At 40.6% G+C, this 21,014-nt stretch overlaps 1 protein-coding gene across 1 annotated transcript in view; it reads right to left on the minus strand.

Annotated features, from left to right (window-relative positions):
* The window catches only part of LOC117290433 (carboxypeptidase D-like), a 34,204-nt gene that overhangs the window by 6,519 nt on the left and 6,671 nt on the right, over positions 1-21,014 (minus strand). The window contains exons 3-17 of the mRNA XM_033771845.1: positions 19,205-19,374; positions 16,346-16,473; positions 14,646-14,819; positions 12,526-12,717; positions 11,542-11,819; positions 10,161-10,263; positions 9,241-9,383; positions 8,171-8,337; positions 7,065-7,510; positions 6,142-6,296; positions 5,791-5,882; positions 4,252-4,486; positions 3,314-3,422; positions 2,487-2,689; positions 1,500-1,621 (exon numbers count right to left, since the gene is read on the minus strand). Coding sequence (XP_033627736.1) covers positions 1,500-1,621; positions 2,487-2,689; positions 3,314-3,422; positions 4,252-4,486; positions 5,791-5,882; positions 6,142-6,296; positions 7,065-7,510; positions 8,171-8,337; positions 9,241-9,383; positions 10,161-10,263; positions 11,542-11,819; positions 12,526-12,717; positions 14,646-14,819; positions 16,346-16,473; positions 19,205-19,374 — 2,717 coding nt within the window. The remainder of the gene's footprint in view (positions 1-1,499; positions 1,622-2,486; positions 2,690-3,313; positions 3,423-4,251; positions 4,487-5,790; positions 5,883-6,141; positions 6,297-7,064; positions 7,511-8,170; positions 8,338-9,240; positions 9,384-10,160; positions 10,264-11,541; positions 11,820-12,525; positions 12,718-14,645; positions 14,820-16,345; positions 16,474-19,204; positions 19,375-21,014) is intronic.

Here is a 21,014-nt window from a genome sequence, read left to right on the forward strand (position 1 = left end):
ATGTTTTTCCTACAACATCCCTTAACGTAATTTGTTTTTACCATTACACTGATGTTCATTAAAGGCAGTGAACACTATTGGTAATTACTCAAATAGTTATTATCATAAAATCTTACTTGGTAACGATGTAATGGGGAGAGGTTGATAGTACAAAACGGCTCCCTCTTAAGCGCACAATTTTCGAGTAAGAAGTAATTTTCCACGAATTTGATTTCAAGACTTCAGAATTAGAATTCGAGAAACCAAGCATCTGAAAGCACACAATTTCGTGTGTCAAGGGTGTATTTTCTTTCATAGTTATCTCGTAACTTCAACGACCAATTGAGCTCAAGTTTTCGCAGGTTTGTTATTCTATGCATGTTGATATACACCAAGTGAGAAGACTGGTCTTTGCCAATTACCAAAAGTGTCCACTGTCTTTAAGCACTGTATCCTCAGTATTTTCCCAGAGTTCTATGAAAAAATCCATTGGCAAATCATGCAGGTGGGATTAAAACGCATGACCTTTGCATTGCTAGAGCAGTGTCTTACCACCACTGGACTAGCCGCTGGTTATTCTAATCCTACAAGATAGCAGCAGGTTCTGCAGCGATTTAATAGATGTTTGTTTCGCATGGAGGATAAAGAACATGTTTTTATCGCGACAAGAACGTGTATTAAAGCCATTATACACTTTCGGTACAGAAAAAGAAAGAAAAAGTTCCCAGATTTACAAATAATTTACAGGGTTTACAGAAGGTAATAGTGAAAGACTTCTCTTGAAATATTGTTCCATGAAATGCTTTACTTTTTCGAGAAAACATTAAAACAATATCAATTCTCGATAGCGAGAATTACGGATTTATTTTAAACACATGTCATGACACGGCAAAACGTGCGGAAACAAGAGTGGGTTTTCCCGTTATTTTCTCCCGACTCCGATGACCGATTGAGCCTAAATTTTCACAGGTTTGTTATTTTATATATAAGTTGTAATACACAAAGTGTGGGACGTGGACCATACTTTTTACCGAAAGTGTATACTGGCTTTATAGGCAGTGGACACTGTTGGTAATTACTCAAAATAATTATTAGCAGAAAACCTTACTTTGTAACGAGTAATGGGGAGAGGTTGGTGGTACAAAACATTGTGAGAAACAGCTCCCTCTGAAGTGGAGTAGTTTTCGAGAAAGAAGTAATTTTCTACGAATTTGATTTCGAGACCTCAAGTTTAGAATTTGAGGTCTCGAAATCAAGCATCTGAAAGCACACAACTTCGTGACAAGGGTGTTTTTTTCTTTCATTATTATCTCCCAACTTCGACGAGCAATTGAGCTAAAATTTTCACAGGTTTGTTATTTTATGCATATGTTGAGATGCACCAACTGTGAAATCTCTAACTTTGACAATTACCAATAGTGTCCACTGTCTTTAAGCGCTGTATACTCAGTAATTTCCCAAGTTCTGTGAAAGAAAAGGAAAATCAACAGGCAAATCACAAGGATGGCCGAACATGTTACCTCTTCAAGTCAGTAATTTCAGGGAAGCCGTTTGCCAATCGGCGCAGATATTTCTCAGTCTCATCGTAGTTATGGTAGATCAAAGTTACCTCTTTATGAAGTTTGGCCGTAATCTCATGCATCTGAATCAGAAACAAAGAATACATTATTCAAATTAAATTGAAAGGCAGTGGACACTATTGGTAATTACTTAAAATAATTATGAGCATAAAACCTTACTTGGTAACGAGTAATGGGTAGCTGTTGATAGTATAAAACATTGTGAGAAACGGCTCCCTCTAAGGTAACGTATTTTTTGAGAATGAAGTAATTTTTCATGAATTTGATTTTGAGACATCAGAGTTAGATTTTGAGGTCCCAATATCAAGCATCTGAAAGCATTTTGTTAAGCAAGACACTTGACAATTGCTTTGTCCTTCGGATGGAATATGAAGCTGTTGGTCCTGTGAGGGCTGAGTTTGTGTTTGTGATTGACTAGCTTAGTGCGCTACATATTTGGCGGCACAGGCTGTATACTCCCCAGGGAGCTGAGATGGTTTAAGGAATGATTTAAGGCACAGTGATCAGGGGTAATAATGTCGGAAGCAATTTGAGACATGCTGTATAGACGAAGTGACCTCTGACGTCACTCGAAAACCATAACATGATTCGCGCGCATACCGCCAGGCAAAACCTTTGTGTTTTTGGCAGCCAGCTAGAAAGTGTATGCAATCTTACCATGACTACGCGTCTTTTTGCCCTGCGAAACATGGCGTATACAGTGTTTTGTCAACAGAGGGCGGTTTGAATGTAAACATAGGTCACATCGTCTATAAGGCGCTATATAAAAACCGATTATTATTATTATTATTATTATTATTATTATTATTATTATTATTATTATTATTATTATTATTATTTTTATTATTTTTATTATTATTATTATTATTATTATTATTATTATTATTATTATTATTATTATTATTATTATTATTATTGAGGATTTACCTGATCCTTCTCTACAGTGAGATGCTTGATGATGGTAAGATACCCAGGAGCATAGATCCTAAGCTCATGCTCCCCGGGGGTCAGCAGTTGACGGAACGACCCCATTGGTCTAGAGAGGGTGATGTTACGGATATGACCGTCCAATGAGACGATGGCTTCTGGTAGTGGGTGACCCTCGTTATCTTGAACCACACCATGAACACCTAAAACAAGAACATAAATATCAATATTTTATTTTTATGAGATACATATTTGGTTTGCGGTAACACAGTGTGTGTATCTACTTGCAAGGTAGAGTTTGTTCTTAGAGAACTGTCTTGCTTTATTCTACTACCGTGGAGTAGATGTTCAGGGGTTCGGGAGAATTCTCAGTTCTGAAAAGAAATGTCCTGCTTTTCAACTGTATTTATGAGATATCACCATTTTCACAAGGCTGGATGGGCACTTTAAGGTGAGGGCTACCCCAAACTGATTTGGGCTATCGAAACCAAATCAACTGTCACCATGGGCACGTTGCCACCTACTACTAATAATAACAATTACTGTATTTATAAAGCACCAATTGGGGAGGTAGTGCTTTCTGCTCTACCGACCAGGCTTCGAATTGATGATACCCAAGCCTACATTCGTATGGACTGTGAAAGGCGTAACCCTGTTTCAGCCCTAGGAGTAGGTGGCAACGGCCTCTGGAAAAAAAATAATTGTAGCCCACACCTTGAAGTGGCCTTCCGGCCTTGTGTGTCAGGTGACTTGCATAAAAAAAACAATTATTAAAAAAATAAAAAAAACAAAAGAACCATGGATCCGCAGAAGAGTTGAAAGCTTACCTTGTTGAGCTTGTGCAATAAATCCCATGAGAGGTTCCAGGTTGTCCTTCCAGAGTTTCTTCAACTCTGTATGATCAGGATACTTGCAACATGTCACATGACTGCTTATCTACAAGAGAAGTGCAAAATGTTATAGGTTTGGTTTTGTAAATGTTTTATGTTTCACTCTGTAATGCCCTTTAAAGGCAGTGGACACTATTGGTAATTACTCAAAATAATTATTAGCATAAAACCTTCCTTGGTGACAGGTTGGTAGTATAAAACATTGTGAGAAACGGCTCCCTCTGAAGTGCCATAATTTTCGAGAAAGAAGTAATTTTCCACGAATTTGATTTCAAGACCTCAGATTTAGAACTTGAGGTCTCGAATTCAACCATCTAAACGCACACAACTTCGTGTGACAAGGGTGTTTTTTTCTTTCGTTATTATATCGCAAGTTCGATGACCGATTGAGCTCAAATTTTCACAGGTTTGTTATATTAAGCATATGTTGAGATACACCAACTGTGAAGGCTAGTCATTGACAATTACCAATAGTGTCCACTGCCTTTAATATGTGATTGCCCTTTAATTATGTGACATGTAAGTGACCCTTTCAGCTACTGCTGCTGGTCATTTTGTTGTATGATCATTTTGTTGTATCGTAATTTGGGTGTGATCCCTGGCTACACGGCAGTTAACGGTTGTATGGCTTCTGACTGGCACCCCCGAACAAAGATATTGACAAAATAGGGACACCGCCAACATAGGGCTAGATAGCTCAGTTGGTAGAGCGCCGACACGTTAATCCGGAGGTCGTTGGTTCGAATCCCACTCTAGTCAAGTCTTTGTTCAACCCCAAAAATTACCCAGTCAGTTTCCCTAGTGGTTTATATGGATAATAAATAAAACAATTGAATAAACATATACAGGTACTTAAAGGGTTACTGACAACTTACCATGTAAGATCCTTGTTCCAAATACATGAAATCCTGAAGAGTGTCTCGGGTAGGGTTCCATTCAGCCCCTCGGACCACCCCCGAGTGGAACCGGTGCCCATTACAATTCACCTCCGTGTGCATAGTGGGATGGTCCAGGGAATAGGAAGAGGCTAAATATGACAATAGATCTTCATCATCAGTGATTCCGCCTTGGACAAGTCTATTATTCTCAACGGGGTTGTCCAGGGGATATCTAGAAGAAAACACCAATGCAAAAAAAGTTAATAATGACAAAGAATAAAGAATATAAAATTATATTTTGTTCCTATTTAAGCAATCGCACAACATCGGTAAACAGTATTGTCCAAAGGCCCACACTTCGTGTATCACAACTTATATATAAAATAACAAACCTGTGTAAATTTAGGCTCATCGGTCATCGGAGTCGGGAGATAATAACGGGAAAACCCACCCTTGTTTCTGCACGTTTCGCCGTGTCATGACATGTGTTTGAAATAAATCCTTTATTCTCGCTATCGAGAAATTGATATTGTTTTAATGTTTTCTCAAAAAGTAAAGCATTTCATGGAATAATATTTCAAGGAAAGTCTTTCAACATTACCTTCTGTAAACCCTGTAAGTTATGGCTTTAAAAGATCCTTCAGTGGCCCGTGCCACAGGCCACAGTAAACTCACCTGACCCACATGCCGCTGGCTTCAATGCACAGTAAACTCAACTGACCCACATGCCCCTGGCTTCAATGCACAGTAAACTCAACTGACCCACATGCCCCTGGCTTCAATGCACAGTAAACTCACCTGACCCACATGCCCCTGGCTTCAATGCACAGTAAACTCAACTGACCCACATGCCGCTGGCTTCAATGCACAGTAAACTCACCTGACCCACATGCCCCTGGCTTCAATGCACAGTAAACTCACCTGACCCACATGCCCCTGGCTTCAATGCACAGTAAACTCACCTGACCCACATGCCCCTGGCTTCAATGCACAGTAAACTCACCTGACCCACATGCCCCTGGCTTCAATGCACAGTAAACTCACCTGACCCACATGCCCCTGGCTTCAATGCACAGTAAACTCAACTGACCCACATGCCGCTGGCTTCAATGCACAGTAAACTCACCTGACCCACATGCCCCTGGCTTCAATGCACAGTAAACTCACCTGACCCACATGCCCCTGGCTTCAATGCACAGTAAACTCACCTGACCCACATGCCCCTGGCTTCAATGCACAGTAAACTCACCTGACCCACATGCCCCTGGCTTCAATGCACAGTAAACTCACCTGACCCACATGCCCCTGGCTTCAATGCACAGTAAACTCACCTGACCCACATGCCCCTGGCTTCAATGTACAGTAAACTCACCTGACCCACATGCCCCTGACTTCAATGCACAGTAAACTCAACTGACCCACATGCCCCTGGCTTCAATGTACAGTAAACTCAACTGACCCACATGCCCCTGGCTTCAATGTACAGTAAACTCATCTGACCCACATGCCCCTGGCTTCAATGTACAGTAAACTCACCTGACCCACATGCCCCTGGCTTCAATGCTGAGCACCAGAGTGTACTTCGATGCCTCCAAAAAGCTCTTGAGAATTCTCTCCGGTTTTTTAGACTGGCAAAAACAGAAGAAAATATATGGTAGATTATTACAATGCTTGCAACTATTTTGTCACAAACAAACAATGGGAGACTTTCTGGGACGATAGAGGGCAGCAGACTTACCGGGTAAATCCATTGTTCTCAGAATTATGCGCATGTTCAGAACTACGTCAACAATGGAAATTTACCCGGTATGTCTGCTGCCGCCTAGCGTTAGAAAGTCTCCTATTCTGTAATGTTCCTTTAAAATGAAACTCAGTTTCAACGCTTACCGGTTCTGCCTGAGGGATGACCTGATCATCCACTTTCTTCTCCGTGCATTGGCCTTCCACAGCTTTATCAAATCCATCAGGATCCACTGATGGCACGATCACTATTGACGTTTTGTTCAGCAGCTCAGAGACTCTACTGTCACCCTTTGCAAAACCTACAGTGCGGAACAAATTAGAGTAAAAATATTCAACATTTGAGTAAAACAAAGTATTGAAAATACATTTTATATGCTAAAATAATTGTCAAGATTTGTTTTACCAATTTCTCAAAAACTACAGCACCTCAGTAAATAATATTTTAAGGGAAGCTTTCTACCATCATTATCTTCAAACTGTGTAAGTTGAATGAAAGTCTGTGGACATTATGTTTTGTGTCCTACAAAACGTACCCAGACCCTTCAGCTACATTTTTTTCAGAACATAGTGAGAATGAACTTGTGATGGGGCGAGTCAAAAAGTAGTTGACCGAGATTGGTAATGTTTTTCAAAACAAACAAATGACACTCAAAAGTTCAGTAAAGCATATTTAACAAGCACTCTCTCCCGCTTATCTCCTGAAAAAAAAAAGAATGAAAGAAATTGCTAATTCCTTAGAGGAGTTATGTCTAATTTAATAAAGGGACTCATTTTTCAAACTGTCAAAGGAATCACTTTTTTATGTCCTTTGCTACTTACTCAGATGTTTAGAATCGGTCAAGCATTAACATTCCATGGACAGCTACAAACATGAGGGCTTATAGTAATAAGGGCATAACTTCTCTTAGAAATGATCAGTTTGTTTCATTCTTTTTTTTTCAGATAAGCGGGAAAGAATGCTTGTTTTATGTGCTTTACTGGGGTTTTGGGTGTCAATTGTTGTTTTGTTTTTAAATCAAAATCTTGGTCAACTTCATTTTGACTCGCCCTGTAATTCCCAAACTTACCTTCTGCAAGATGCTGAATAAATCTCCATAAAATCTCCCGTCCAGCCGGCTCATCCCCTTTCAATCCACCAATCAGAGCCACCCTCGGCTTGTTAATCCCGTCAGAGCTGATATCCTGATTGGTCACTTCAACTCCATAAATGTCATGCTCAGAAGGGGTTCCTGTAAGATGCGCCAACTTGACAACTTTGTGGTCCTTGTACTTCGTCACCAGATCATCATATATTTTAACGTTTAGCTCACTGTTGGAGAGGTACTTTGTGAAGTCCTGAGGTAGACTAAAGTCGTACATTTCAGCCCATTGGTCGTCAGTCAGGACAGCATCAGTTAAAACAGCGTCATTTGAGATTGACTTTTGTTTGTATCCGCTGACACGTGCGAGGGTGAAATTCAGCTCTGTCGCCAAATCTGCTTCCACTGATACAATCTGGGTTTGCGGGAGAAAGCTTCGAAGAAGAAAAAAAAGAAAGAAAAAAAAGAAATTATATTTTAATAATCACCAATAGTCATCAATAGCCTCATCTCACAAACTACAATGACCTACCCAAATTTTTTTGAAGCAATAATGGTCAAGTGCCTTGGTCAAGGGCACAAGTGTCATAACCGGGGATCAAACCCACACTCTGCTGATGAAAACCCTAGATTTTTGGTCCGGTGAACTTGGCCACGACACACAAAACTGATAGTAAATAATGGATTGAAAAACAATGTTATAATAATATCAGAGTCTTATAAAGCGCCCGTATCTACCAACAAGGTACTCAAGGCGCTTAGTATATATACATTCATACAGAAAGAGAGGTTATTGAAAGTTATGAAGTCTGAGACCCAATTATGTAGCACCGTATAAGGGTTTACATCGTGCCACGGCGCATTTAGCAGCCACAGCCAGGAACACCGGGGCGAGCCCCTTCGGATCATGGGACCAACAGCTTTACGTCCCATCCAAAGGACGAAGCAATGGTTAAGTGTCTTGCTTAAGGACACAAGTGACACGGCTTGGGATTCGAACCTACACTCTGCTGATTAGAAACACCAGAGTTTGAATTTGGTGCTCTTAACCGCTCGGCCATGATACTTCCAAAAGCACTTAGCATTCCACCCACCTGTCGGCAGAAGCAGTAATCTCATATGTGCCGGGTACCAGCATTCTCCAGTAGTCCCCATCAATAGCTGTGATAAGATCATGGTTGATTCCCACTACACTTACTGTTGCATTCTGTATACTTTTACCCTTTGTTGTCAGGACGAAACCCTTCACTCCTTTTTGTACCTAAAACCCCAAAATATGAAAAAAATTATAATAATAACAGATAGATAGATAGATAGATAAATGGTATATTATTTGAAAACACAAAAAAAAAAAAAAATAAAAAAAATTCACAATCAAAAGAATGAATTGTGTAAAAATTTACATTAAAATCAATATGTTTCAGCCTGTTTAACAACCTCTGGAAGGCTGTTTCTTTTATCACGTGCCAGGTGCTATTTTTAATATTTACCAAGCGCACACGAGTAATCACGCACCAGGTAAATGCGCATGACAAGTTGAATAGCTCCCGGGCGCTATTCTACTTTTCATGCGCATTACGATTGTGGTACTGTTTTGTACACACGCACGAACAGCGCTCTCTGTAGCGACAGTCAACACATGAACAAACTTATCATGTGCATTTTATTTCACAGACGTCATTTTCCCTTTCTCCAAACAACTGAATATGTATGAAGTATAATAAAAACAAATATATCATGGTTTATTTCGGGTGACTAGTCGATATGAGCTCCCCTCAGTATTGGAAATAGGCAAACTAGTTCCCTCGGCTTCACCTGGGGGAGCTAATATTGACTAGTCACCCTCAAACCATGTTATATTTGTATTTATAACACACCTCTTGCTTGTTCTGTATTCTGGTTGGCTGAAACACGGTCACGGATGAATTAATATAGTCAAGTGATCGCACGCGCGTTTTTTGCGGCAACTATAGTGCCCGAGCGGGCACTAGTATCCCGAATACAGTGCCCTCTCTCTATACTTGAACCGTGAACAGCAACTACAAAACTTCCTTTCTTTTACAGACTTCTGTTCTTATTTAGATGTACACTAGTTACCTCATTGCCAGTCCATATGTGTATAATAATCTTTTGCAATTTGATAGTGATTAAAGTTGAGACAAACCTGTTGTATAAGAGTAAGCATGGCGGCTTTATTAGCATTCCAGTAGGACTTTAGGTCCTTAGTCCATGGGAACTTGACACATCCTAACTCCAGAGTGATCTCAAAACTGTTACTGTGCAAATAGTTCCAGTCCTGCATTCCACCTAAACATTAAAAACAAATGCAGAATTTGTAAAGATCTGATGAAGACATTGATTGGTTGGTACTGGTATGAACTTGTTAATTAGTTAGGTTCCGTTTGAAACTGATTAGTTGTGTCATAGAAGGCCATTTGTGTGTAAGATTTGAATATTGTCTGGTACAATGACGTGCTTGATCACAAGTTACCATTTAAATTTGAATTCACCAGACTATAGAGACAGTTGCTAAATCACATGATTCGGGGCAAGCTTTTGCGTAACGTAAGAGACGGTGAACACATACAATTTTTTGAATGAAGGTGTATGGCACAATGGTACACGGGTCTGCTCATCTGGAGGTTGCTATACAAAAGCTTGCCACGAATCATGTGACATAGCAACTGTCTCTATAGTCTGGTGAATTCAAATTTAAATGGTGACTTGTGATCAGACACGTCATTGTACCAGACAATAACCAACTCTAACATGCAAATGGCTTATTGCTAATTCAAGAATTCAAGCAAGCTTGATCTGTACAGAGTCTTGACCAATAATAGCCACCTACAGCTTCGAGACATGGACATTGAAGTCAGCAGAGGAATAAATATTATTGGTATTCCAGATGGCCTGCTTGAAAATGATGTTTGGGGTCACCAGAAGGGACAGACTGCGCAACACAACAGTTTGAACTGCTTCACATGGTCAAAAATCTTCAAACTATAATTAGGAAAATAATTTGGTCAAGTTAACAGAATTGCTTAACACCACTGGGAACAAGGTTGGGACAAGGACTGCTCTTACCTGCTACACTATACCAGTCTGCTCCATTGGTAATTCCTTCTTCAAATTCTTCATCAGGATACAGTTTCGGACATGGATGCCCCTTGTGCATTGTGGTGTGTGCCTATAATACAATAAAAACAGTCAGTCAAAAGCGAATGAACTCCAAAGATTTAATGACACTGGACACTATTAGTAATTGTCAAGGACCATTCTTCTCACTTGATGTTTCTCAACATATGCACTGTGAAAATTTGAACTCAATTAGTTGTTGAAGTTGTGAGATAATAATGGAAGAAAAAACACCCATGTCACACGAAGTTGTGTGCTTTCAGATGCTTGATTTCGAGACCTAAAAATCTAATTCTGAAGTCTCGAAATCAAATTCGTGGAAATTTATTTTACTTCTTTACTTTACTTCAGAGGGAGCCGTTTCTCACAATGTTTTATACTATCGAGAGCTCTACATTACTTGTTACCAAGTAAGGTTTTATGCTAATTACCAAAAATGTCCAGTGCCTTTAAAGCAAATCATTTTGTATTCTACATGTACATTTGCATCGAGTAAAAAATATATTATTCATTACATGGAATTACTGTATACTCAGTACTTTCTAAAGTTCTCTGAAAAAATCACATGCATTTTACTCGCATTTTAAACAAAAGACATCTGCTCTAGAAATGCAAAGGTTGTGGATTTGAATCCCACCTGAGTAACATGCCTGTGATATTTTTTTCACAGGACTCTGGAAAGTACTGAGTATACAGTGCTTACACACATCAGTGTATGGCTAAAAACCATATTCTCTATCCCCGATGCAAATTGAACATCTAATATATATCGTTGTGGTACCCGCTGCAAAAAACATAGGAATTGAGGCAATCTCAATAGTCTCGTTGGTAAGACACTGCTCTAGAATTGCAAGGTCCTGGGTTCGAATCCCACCCGAGTACATCTAATATGCAATTGATACTTGTTCACAGGACTCGGGAAAGTACCGAGTATACAGTGCTAACACACATCGTTGTATGGGTAAAAACCAAAATGAATAAACCTCTTTGTTGCTATGAAAGTTGCCACATTGTAGGGTAGACTTTATGCACGTCTAAATGTTTGATTTCTATAGCATATGTACGCACACCACATGCTCACAGACGCTATATTGTAGGACAGGTATTTGAATGGTGACGTCATATTCAATACGATCTTCTTTCTCTAGAAGACGATCAGAGCATACTGATCGAATCATCAAGTTGAAACCAACGGCTCTTTTCGGAACCATCCCAACTCATTGAGAAGTAGTCACTTCATGGTGTTACTTAAAACCTTTCCATATTGTATTTCCACCATGCAAAGTTTCAAATCCTACAATACGATCTATAAAATTGTTGATTCCCTTACCATTGAATATGCTTCCGTTATTTGAATAAACACAGCATCATCGGGACATTTGCTGTACCCATGGGTACCGGGCCTGTTATCATCCCATGGGTAGTTGGCTACCAGGGAACCTCCATGAAGACCAGCGGAGAGAACGAACGGGTACGATCGGATCCATTCCATCATGTGTCTTGTTTCAGGCTGTATGGCGCCCTCAGGGGCACCATACTGGTCAGGGAAGTTACGGTTGAGGTCTACATTGTTTGCGTTGTTGCGTCCAACGACACCGGTTTTATCACCTGGAGGTCAAAAAATTCATCAATTCTATTTTTAGGTCTTTTTATTCTGCTTTACCATTCTATCAACCAGTCTCGCACTAATGTTTCGTAGACTCGAGGGAGTAAATGGAACCCGAGGGCGCCATTTACCCCTCGAGGGTGTACAAAACTCATGGACCCGAATCACAGCGTGCAACAATTGTTTTGTTATACCTTGGTAAAATGATTATTCCTCTTCTCAAAGTTCTATTGTCAACTTCAAACATTATTTACGACGAGTATGCATAGTTTAATAAATAAGCAGACGAACATAAGAAACAAATAAGAATAAGAAACTATTCTTCACTGTCCCCCGAACCCGCGGCTGTTTCGTAATAAGCGCTGGAAATCGACCAACGCAGGGAACGATCAAGGTAATGTACACCGGTTAACAAAACTCATGTTACCAGCCGCGTTGTGCAGCCATAGTAGATGCGTTTTTGTTGCACTTCACATGATTGGTTCTCGACCAATCAAACTTCACAGTTTGTTAACCAGGTATAACAAGCAGTGCTGTTGAATGGTCAGACACTTCAATTCAATGAAACATTTATTTCCTTGTTCATTAGGACAAACTGTAGTAGTACAATACGATAATAGAGTTAACATGATTAATGATAATGAAACTGAAAAAAAAGTTGAGAGGCGCTGGAATAACAGGACCGCCTTGAGAGATGTTCTCACTCACCTTCATGAGCCCTCTCATACCCATCTGGGTTAATGGACGGCATAAGATGAATCCGGGTATTATCCACCAGTGCTTTGATCTCCGATGACCCCCCGTAGTTCTCACATAGGAACTGGATTAGATTCAAGACCAATACTCGACCAACGACCTCGTTGCCGTGGATATTGGCCACGTATTTAAACTCGGGTTCCCCTGTAAAAAGGGGAAGAAAAAAGGCAAGGATAATAACTTTTGGGAGCTATTTATCACAATAATTTTTTAATACCAACAGCTCTCCGTTGCTCATTACCAAGTAAGTTTTTATGCTAACAACTATTTTGAGTAATTACCGATAGTGTCCAGTGTCTTTTATTTATAATTGGGTATGACAAAACATGAAAGCTTCAGTATGTTCATGCTATAAACAAGAGATTTAACTTAACTGTAAATTATGCATTTTCCCATACAAAATTGAATTTTTATTTCCTTTCAAGAGATAAGGGTAGATTGATAGCTTCAAACAAAAAAGATGCTCAGGGAGAAAGCTGCTTGATTATTTTCTGATTAGCAAAAATAAAATATTTGTGAAATGGTATTTCAGCAGGTAACCTTATTCTAGTTTAATAGCATACTTTTATCACCAGGAGACACAGATGATTGATTTTGATGAGTCAATTTACACTTGAACATGTTGAAGCGCAATTTGCTTTCCAAGGTAAATTGGAAATTATAATAATGTGATGGATGGCATTTTTAAAGTACATGTTTGTACAGAAGAAACACTATATTTTACTAGGAGTTGTAATAAATTGCGTCAGGGGAAAAGAGTATTCCTTGTCTATTTTACCCTACAGTCGACAATGTGTGATAGAGCATGGGAGAGCCCCACACGACTGCAGCCAGCAGGGCTGCAATTTTTTTTTCACAAGACTAGAATTTATTTGAGAAATTTGTACCCATAGTTTAAAATCAACTGTTTAATTTGAACAAGCAGAAAGAGAAGTCCATTGGTGCACAGATCAATAACAAAATAAAATAATTCTTTTAAAAATAAATCAAACGTGTCTTTCAAAAACAAAATCAATAGCCCCCCCTATTGAAAATCAGATCAAATGAAAGCTCAAAATAAGGTTGGTTAAATTATGACCGTTTATCAAAGTCCAATTTGACGTGTTTTTGGTGGTCGCTAGCAACCGCCTTTTGCACCAAATAGTTTAGTATACTTTGATACTCAATAGAGTTGAAAGATATACATTTGACTAAAATATATCATTTGAACATAATATTGTACTCATTTAAGATTATACACAGTAAGGTGTTGAAATTAGCCTTGCTCAAGGCAGTCGCATTATTCGCTCCGAAAAGACGCCGCTGTAAACCCACCCGCATACCCTGTGCGTGGTGCGTGTAATCACACCGCATGACCCACCCGTATACACATTGTCACATCGTACGACTACTGTGCACACAAGTCATCCGCACTCGTACCACTAACCGCATGCGGAGGCCGTCAGGCCGACAGCCTTGTCGGGTCTGTAACTTCCGGGTTTAATGTGTTTCATGAAAAAATTTCCACTAGTGAAAAAATGGGGGGGCTCTCAGATCTGCTAGTATGCAGTCCATAAATATGTATATCTTTCGTCAGACCTTTCAGACAACACAGGATGTGAGGCAAATGAATTATTAATTTTGACGTCCAATCACGCACTTCCTTTATCACGACCTTTGGCATGTTTGGACCCTATCATGCTCGCCGAGCGTCCGTGGTGGTGGTGTGTGATGTAAACATGTCTCGTCTTTCGCCAGCATTATGGTAATGAGCTGACTGTGGGAACTCTTCGCTTATTATAGTAATGAGGTCAGTGGCTTCAACACAGACCCTACAAGGCTGTCGGCCTGACAGCTGACGCATGCGGATAGTGTACGGGGGCAACGTGTCGTGCGATGTTATGCACAGTGAATACGGGTGGGTTTTTATACAGTGGCGGTCTTTTTTCGGAGTGAATAATTCGATTGCCTTGAGCAAGGCTATGTTGAAATACAAAAGACTGCTGGACTTGCCTACATTCCTGTGCCTAGAATTAAATAATCTTTGTGAAAGGCAAAGCCATTTTGTTTTGCGAATGGCATGTGTTGTTTACCTGGTTCATGGATGCCTGGGTTATCACTGATCTCCATGACATAGAGGATGCGTCCCTCGACTGAAGTCCCAATAGAGTACAGGCTGGCAATGTGAGGATAACGGTTTGCGTAAGAATGCAGGAAACGAACCATTTCCAGGTAGTTGTAATGCTTGAAAACGGTTGGCTCAGTTACTGGAGAAAAAGAGGGCGAGAAAAAAGAAGAAAAAAATGCATGCTGAATGTAAACAAATCAGAACAACTACTACAATCCAGGCCATATCTCGGTGGGCCCCCCTGCCCCTTTTTCAATGTTGGTTCTCATTGTTGCACGGTCTTTTTCTGCTATCCAGTCAACATTGAGCGGGGGGACGGGGGACAGGGGAGAGAATGTTTATTGCCAGGGGAAGTGGACAGGGGTGGCCCAAGCATTTTGGCGGGGATTGTGGACAAGCTTCACCAGGGCTTGAATTGGGGGGAAAAACATTGACAAGACTGAAGGGCTTGCAGCTCAAAACTTTTGCTGGCCCAGGAAATGTTCTAACAAAACCAGAATCAGAAGAAGTAGGGTTTGCAGTAGCACCATGCAGAAATCTCTTTGGGTAGTCATTGTAGTATTTGTTGGGAGAAGAACTTGTGGATGGCAACTAAGGGAATCAATGTGTGGTGTCGAGGTTTTCAACTAGTGGTTTAATCCCAACGAGGCCTGGTTCTTGATAATTTTACCGAGACGAAGTCGAGGTAAATTATCAAGAACCAGGCCTCGGCGGGTTTAAACCACTAGTTGAAAACCGATTCAACACACTTTGATTCCCATTCATAAATACCTTTTCGGTCAAAAACATCAACACTTTTTGGTCAAAAAGTAAAATAAATGCAAAATTTTTAATTGTTCAATGATTTCTTTCAACACAACACCCCTCCAGCTATGAGATGGTAAAGCCCTCCGACGCCCTCGGGTAAATGTTGTGCGCGTAGCGCGTCTCGGGTGATGTGGCACAACTGTTTCAGCCGTAGCTCTCAGCCAATAGGAATGAAGAAACTGTCTTATAAGAACAGGTGCAAGGTCGCGTGTCACACCCATGTTTCAACACTTTTTACTGGTCATAAACATGTTTATACACACCCTCGCGACGTGCTCCCCACCAATAGGAATAGTGAAACTGTCTGAGGTATTTATGAATCAACATTTCAATTAGTATGCTCCGATTGTCTTTAGGAGGAGGAGATTTACACATGTCGCAAACCACACCATATCTCCATCAAGCAAACTGGTCGAGCTCTAAGATCTTCGGGTTCTTTTCTGTTGGTAGAACCGAGAGCAAGAACTGTTCGCTATGGTCAGCGTGCCTTTGTCAAAGCTGCACCTTCTATCTGGAACAACCTTCCTGCAACACTTTGTCAAACTTCATCACTGGACATACATGTACTCAAGAAGAAACTGAAAACTTACTTGCTTTGCTAGCTTCCACTGTTTTTCTTTTGTGTGTAGGCGCCTTGATCGGGTTTCCCGGATAAGTGCGGCATATAAATCTATATATTATTATTATTATTATACTCCCCCATGCAAAGTTTGACATTTAGATTTGAACTGTTTTTATAAAATTAAAACCAAATGTATAAATTAAATTGTTGTTTGCTGATGCTTGTTTTTACTAATCTGGATGCCAAAATCTTTGTCAATAGTGACAAGTAAAAACACTCCCGACATGTATACTCACTCTCTTCAGGGAGGTTTGTTTGCTTCGCATCTCGATCCGTCTCACTGACTTCTGATACCAGGAGGAATTCCATCTCAATTGGGCCACCTTCAGTTACCTTCACAGTCTTTGGTGTGCTCGTCACGTACCTACAGCACAGGAACAAAAATATCACTTAATTTTGTTTTTTTACCCACACATCGATGTGTGTTAGCACTGTATACTCAGTACTTTCTCGTGTCCTGGAAAAAGAATTCACAGGCATATTACTCGGGTGGGATTCGAACCCACAACCGTTGCAATTCTAGCACAGTGTCTTACCAACTAGACTACCGAGGTTGCCCGGTAGCTAGAGGCAGTTCGAATCCTATGTTTTGGCAGCGGAAAAGTACTGAGTATACAGTGCTAACACACATCGGTGTAAGGGGAAAGTACTGAGTAAACAGTGCTAACACACATCGGTGTAAGGGGAAAGTACTGAGTATACAGTGCTAACACACATCGGTGTAAGGGGAAAGTACTGAGTATACAGTGCTAACACACATCGGTGTAAGGGGAAAGTACTGAGTATACAGTGCTAACACACATCGGTGTAAGGGGAAAGTACTGAGTATACAGTGCTAACACACATTGGTGTAAGGGGAAAGTACTGAGTATACAGTGCTAACACACATCGGTGTAAGGGGAAAGTACTGAGTATACAGTGCTACCACACATCGGTGTAAGGGGAAAGTACTGAGTATACAGTGCTAACACACATCGGTGTAAGGGGAAAGTACTGAGTATACAGTGCTAACACACATCGGTGTAAGGGGAAAGTACTGAGTATACAGTGCTAACACACATCGGTGTAAGGGGAAAGTACTGAGTATACAGTGCTAACACACATCGGTGTATGGGTAAAAAAAACAAAATTAATATTCTTTATCCCCGATGCAAATTTAACATCTAAAAATCTCACTGGTAATCATATGGATGAGCAGTGTAGTGCACCCAACTCAAGTTCTGGTAAGTAGTTGGTACATTGTACGTTCTATTAGCTCCCCTGGGTCAAGCCAGGTCTGCTCCCGGTACGTTTGAATAGCTTTGACGTCATTCCAGGGGCTCACTCGGGTCAGCCCCAAGTGCCCTGCTTGTGGAGTGGGTCAATTGGGGCTGGCCCTGGGTGCATGACTTGTGGGTGAGTGATCGTTCGATTAGCTCTTGTCAGGGGCTCACCCGAGTGAGCACCGCGGGGTTGACTCTAGACTTGATTCAAGTCCAGTTCTCGTGCGAGAGGTCCATATAGCTATTAGTAGTCCCGAGAAAGGGACTTGACGAGGTCGTTTCTTACTCTGCACGTTGTTATGGAAATATCTCCCCGAATAAGAAACCAATGGGAGTGTGGAAGCGCTGCCCCGCCGGTGAAATATTCATTCTACTCTGTGACATCACAGTGCAAGACATTGTAAGTGCACGCGTGTAGATGCGGCACGCACATGTGGCGGGCAAACTCATCAGCAGGCAAGGGGGTGTGGGTATTATAAGTCGTTGGATTGCACTTCCCAATTAATATTTGAGGTTCAAATTTGGCAAACACTACCAACCAAATAAATGTTACAGCATACGCACTACCTTGACTTTAAATGAACGCTCCGTGTTTTTTGTAATTAATTGGTAATTAAAAAATATATTTAATCCTTAACTATAGTACTTAACCCCAACAAATAACAAATGAATGCGTCTTCTTTTTGAAAGCGTTTGATTGGACAATACGTATCACGTAGCAATGTTTACATATTCATAAGTGAATACATATCAGGCGGCTGCGACATCGTCTAGTCACGCGGAACATGTTTGGGGGAATGCAGAGCAGTTTTCTAGCGATTGCACAGGATTAGGACTTGAGTCAATTCTAGGTTGACCCAGGGAATCTAATAGAACGCACCCACTGTGTGAAGCTTTGCATGGTGTGGATAAATAAGAAGCTATAAAAGTAAACTTCAGGGTACAACCATGTGTAAATCTCTTTTGTGTGAGTGTTGGCTCTGAGAAGAGCCGGTGTGGTCTCAACGTTTGAAACAGTTTACTCTGCTCATCTTCACGAGCTCTTGCTCTTTTTGTTGATTCCCTTACATGTACATTCACAAGAAAACCATAATTAGTATAAAAAGTTTGTCCTTTGGATAAGATCCTGCTGGAATAGAGAAAACCCAGCCTGATCCTGTATTTTCACCAGGATCCCGGTTTAGGTCAATCAAGAAAACTGGGATTCCCGGCGGGATAATATTCACAACCGGGATCCCGGCGGGATAATATTCACAACCGGGATCCCGGCGGGATAATTCATAACCGGGATCACGGAGGTTATGTTCCCCAAGATCTTTGTTTATAGGATTTGAGGCATTGAATGGTGAGGTATCAATGTATATTTGGTTTGCGGTAACACCATGTGTGTATCTACTTGCCAGTCTCCTGACGATGACTAGAGCAAGCTAGTCGAAACGTTGAGATCAATTTAAGAACTGACTCCGCGGTAGTACAGTTAAATCACGATCCTATAAGCTAAAGTAGTAGTCCCAGCCTATTTTCTATACCATCCACCCGGGTAACAGTTAAAAAGCAGGACAGTTCTTTTCAGAACTGAGAAGTCTCCCGAACCCTGAACATCTACTCCGAGGTAGTAGAATAAAGAAATACAGTTCTCTAAGCACAAACTCTACCTGGCAAGTAGATACACACAAGGTGTTACCGCAAACCAAATATAGATCTTTGTTAGCAGGAATTTTGGACTTTCTGATATAAATCTGCAACAACTAAGGAAATCCCCACTAGACTGTAGAAGTTGTTCAATTGCCCAGTAGTTAAAACATCGAGCCCCTAATTAAACAATGTCCTCACCCTTTAGCTTGAGCGGATATGCTGTAGGTCCCAGGAGTGAGAATTCGCCAGAAGTCTCCAAACTGTGCCGAGCGTACATTATGAGCAATACCCTGCACTACTATGTCAGCACCCTGGATCCCAGCTCCAGTTAAAGAATCCTTCACGAATCCCTTCACTCCACGATGAACCTAAATCAAAAACATAAAAAATAAGTGTCATAACCCATTTAATCATTCAATTTATGTACACTGTGAGCATGGATATTAGTTTGAGAGAAATGGGAGTGGAGGTGGGAGAGGGGAGCAGTCATGATCAGCCATGCTGAGGTACATGTAGGGGAGGGGTAGCCATAGTCTGGCCTGAACGCCTGACATCATTCTTCGAGGCTCGTGAATAACGCCAGAGACCGGCAACAAAAACCCGCGTGTAGTTTGACCTTTGACCTCCCTCATTACACATAGAGATACGCGACGACAGGCGGCAGTACTGCATGTACTGTTTGGGCATGGAAAGCTCATGTCACTGCACGTATCCAATGATATCATTGTATCCAATGGAATCACTGGATCTAGCGGCGGGGACCTGTCTTTATCCTTGCGGATAAAGACAGGGGCCCAGTCTAGCCATAGTCGTGCCTAGTGAATGAATTTTAAACGAATGAAAAAGGGGAACTAGCTGATTGTAAACTGCTTACAATACAAACCAAACTTTTATATGGTTTTCAAATAGAAAAAAAAAATAGACTCAGATACAATCTGCGTCAATAGCCACCTTGCAAAAGTTAATGTAATTTTTTTATAATAGGCTGCTTGTTATCGTAGGCCTATGGAGTGTTTATTGAAGATGGAATTTACCCCATTCCCCTAAAAACAATGTACACAATTGCAAATGTATGCCAGTAGGCCTACATGTTTTCATTTCCTTCAAAGCACACATGGAACTTTACTATTGCATAAAGAGGAAATGGTCTCGCACATGAAACCAACTACATTGTTTTTTTTCAACAATTAACAGGAAATCATCTGATCAGCTGATGACATAACTTATCAGTTTTTACAAGAATGATGTCACTCTAGGAAATTACAGCCACCCATATCTCAAGCCATGCCCTTAAAACTTGTATCTTCAAGAAAAATCATTATTTTCAGTTAAAAATTAGTAGGCCCCTAGTTCATGGAGATACAACATGTCCAACAGATGCAGTTTGCCCTGTAAAACAGTCATTCATTGCTAAAACTTTTCACTACAATAAAGAACGTTCAAGAACGTGTCCTTATAGTCCTAACCACCCAAGACCCATCAAACTCCAACAAAATAATTTATTAGACTCTGTGGGACCATGGAGGTAGAATCTATTTTGTGTGACCTCCATGGTGGGACTGAGGACTGCACATGTAAGAGTAATTACTAAATGCTTTACAGTGTACATTGTACATGGCAGGGAACAATTTAGTCAACTAATTTTGCATAGCATAATATATTGTTTTGCTCACACTGAATGCTTATATTGAGCATTGAGTAGCAAATGGTGATTTTTTAATACCTAGCCTGATAGATTTTGTGTAGCATTTTGCAAAGTATTGCAGGGAAATCTTGACAGCCTGGGGTCATGAATACGACAGGTTGGGTCCTAGTAGGGTAGGGTACATTTATCAGACAAATTACACACATTTTATCAAATTGTCAACACCAGTTTTACAAGTGAACAAGATAAATTGTGTTATCTGAACTGATATGAGAGCTGTAGTCCCTACATTTGGCTAGTCTAGAGGTCGTTCAGACAGTGCTCAAGTCAGTTTAACTCATGTATGGTTCACCTCTGTGTGTC

This window comes from Asterias rubens, chromosome 5, assembly GCF_902459465.1.
Source record: "Asterias rubens chromosome 5, eAstRub1.3, whole genome shotgun sequence".
Taxonomy (NCBI): domain Eukaryota; kingdom Metazoa; phylum Echinodermata; class Asteroidea; order Forcipulatida; family Asteriidae; genus Asterias; species Asterias rubens.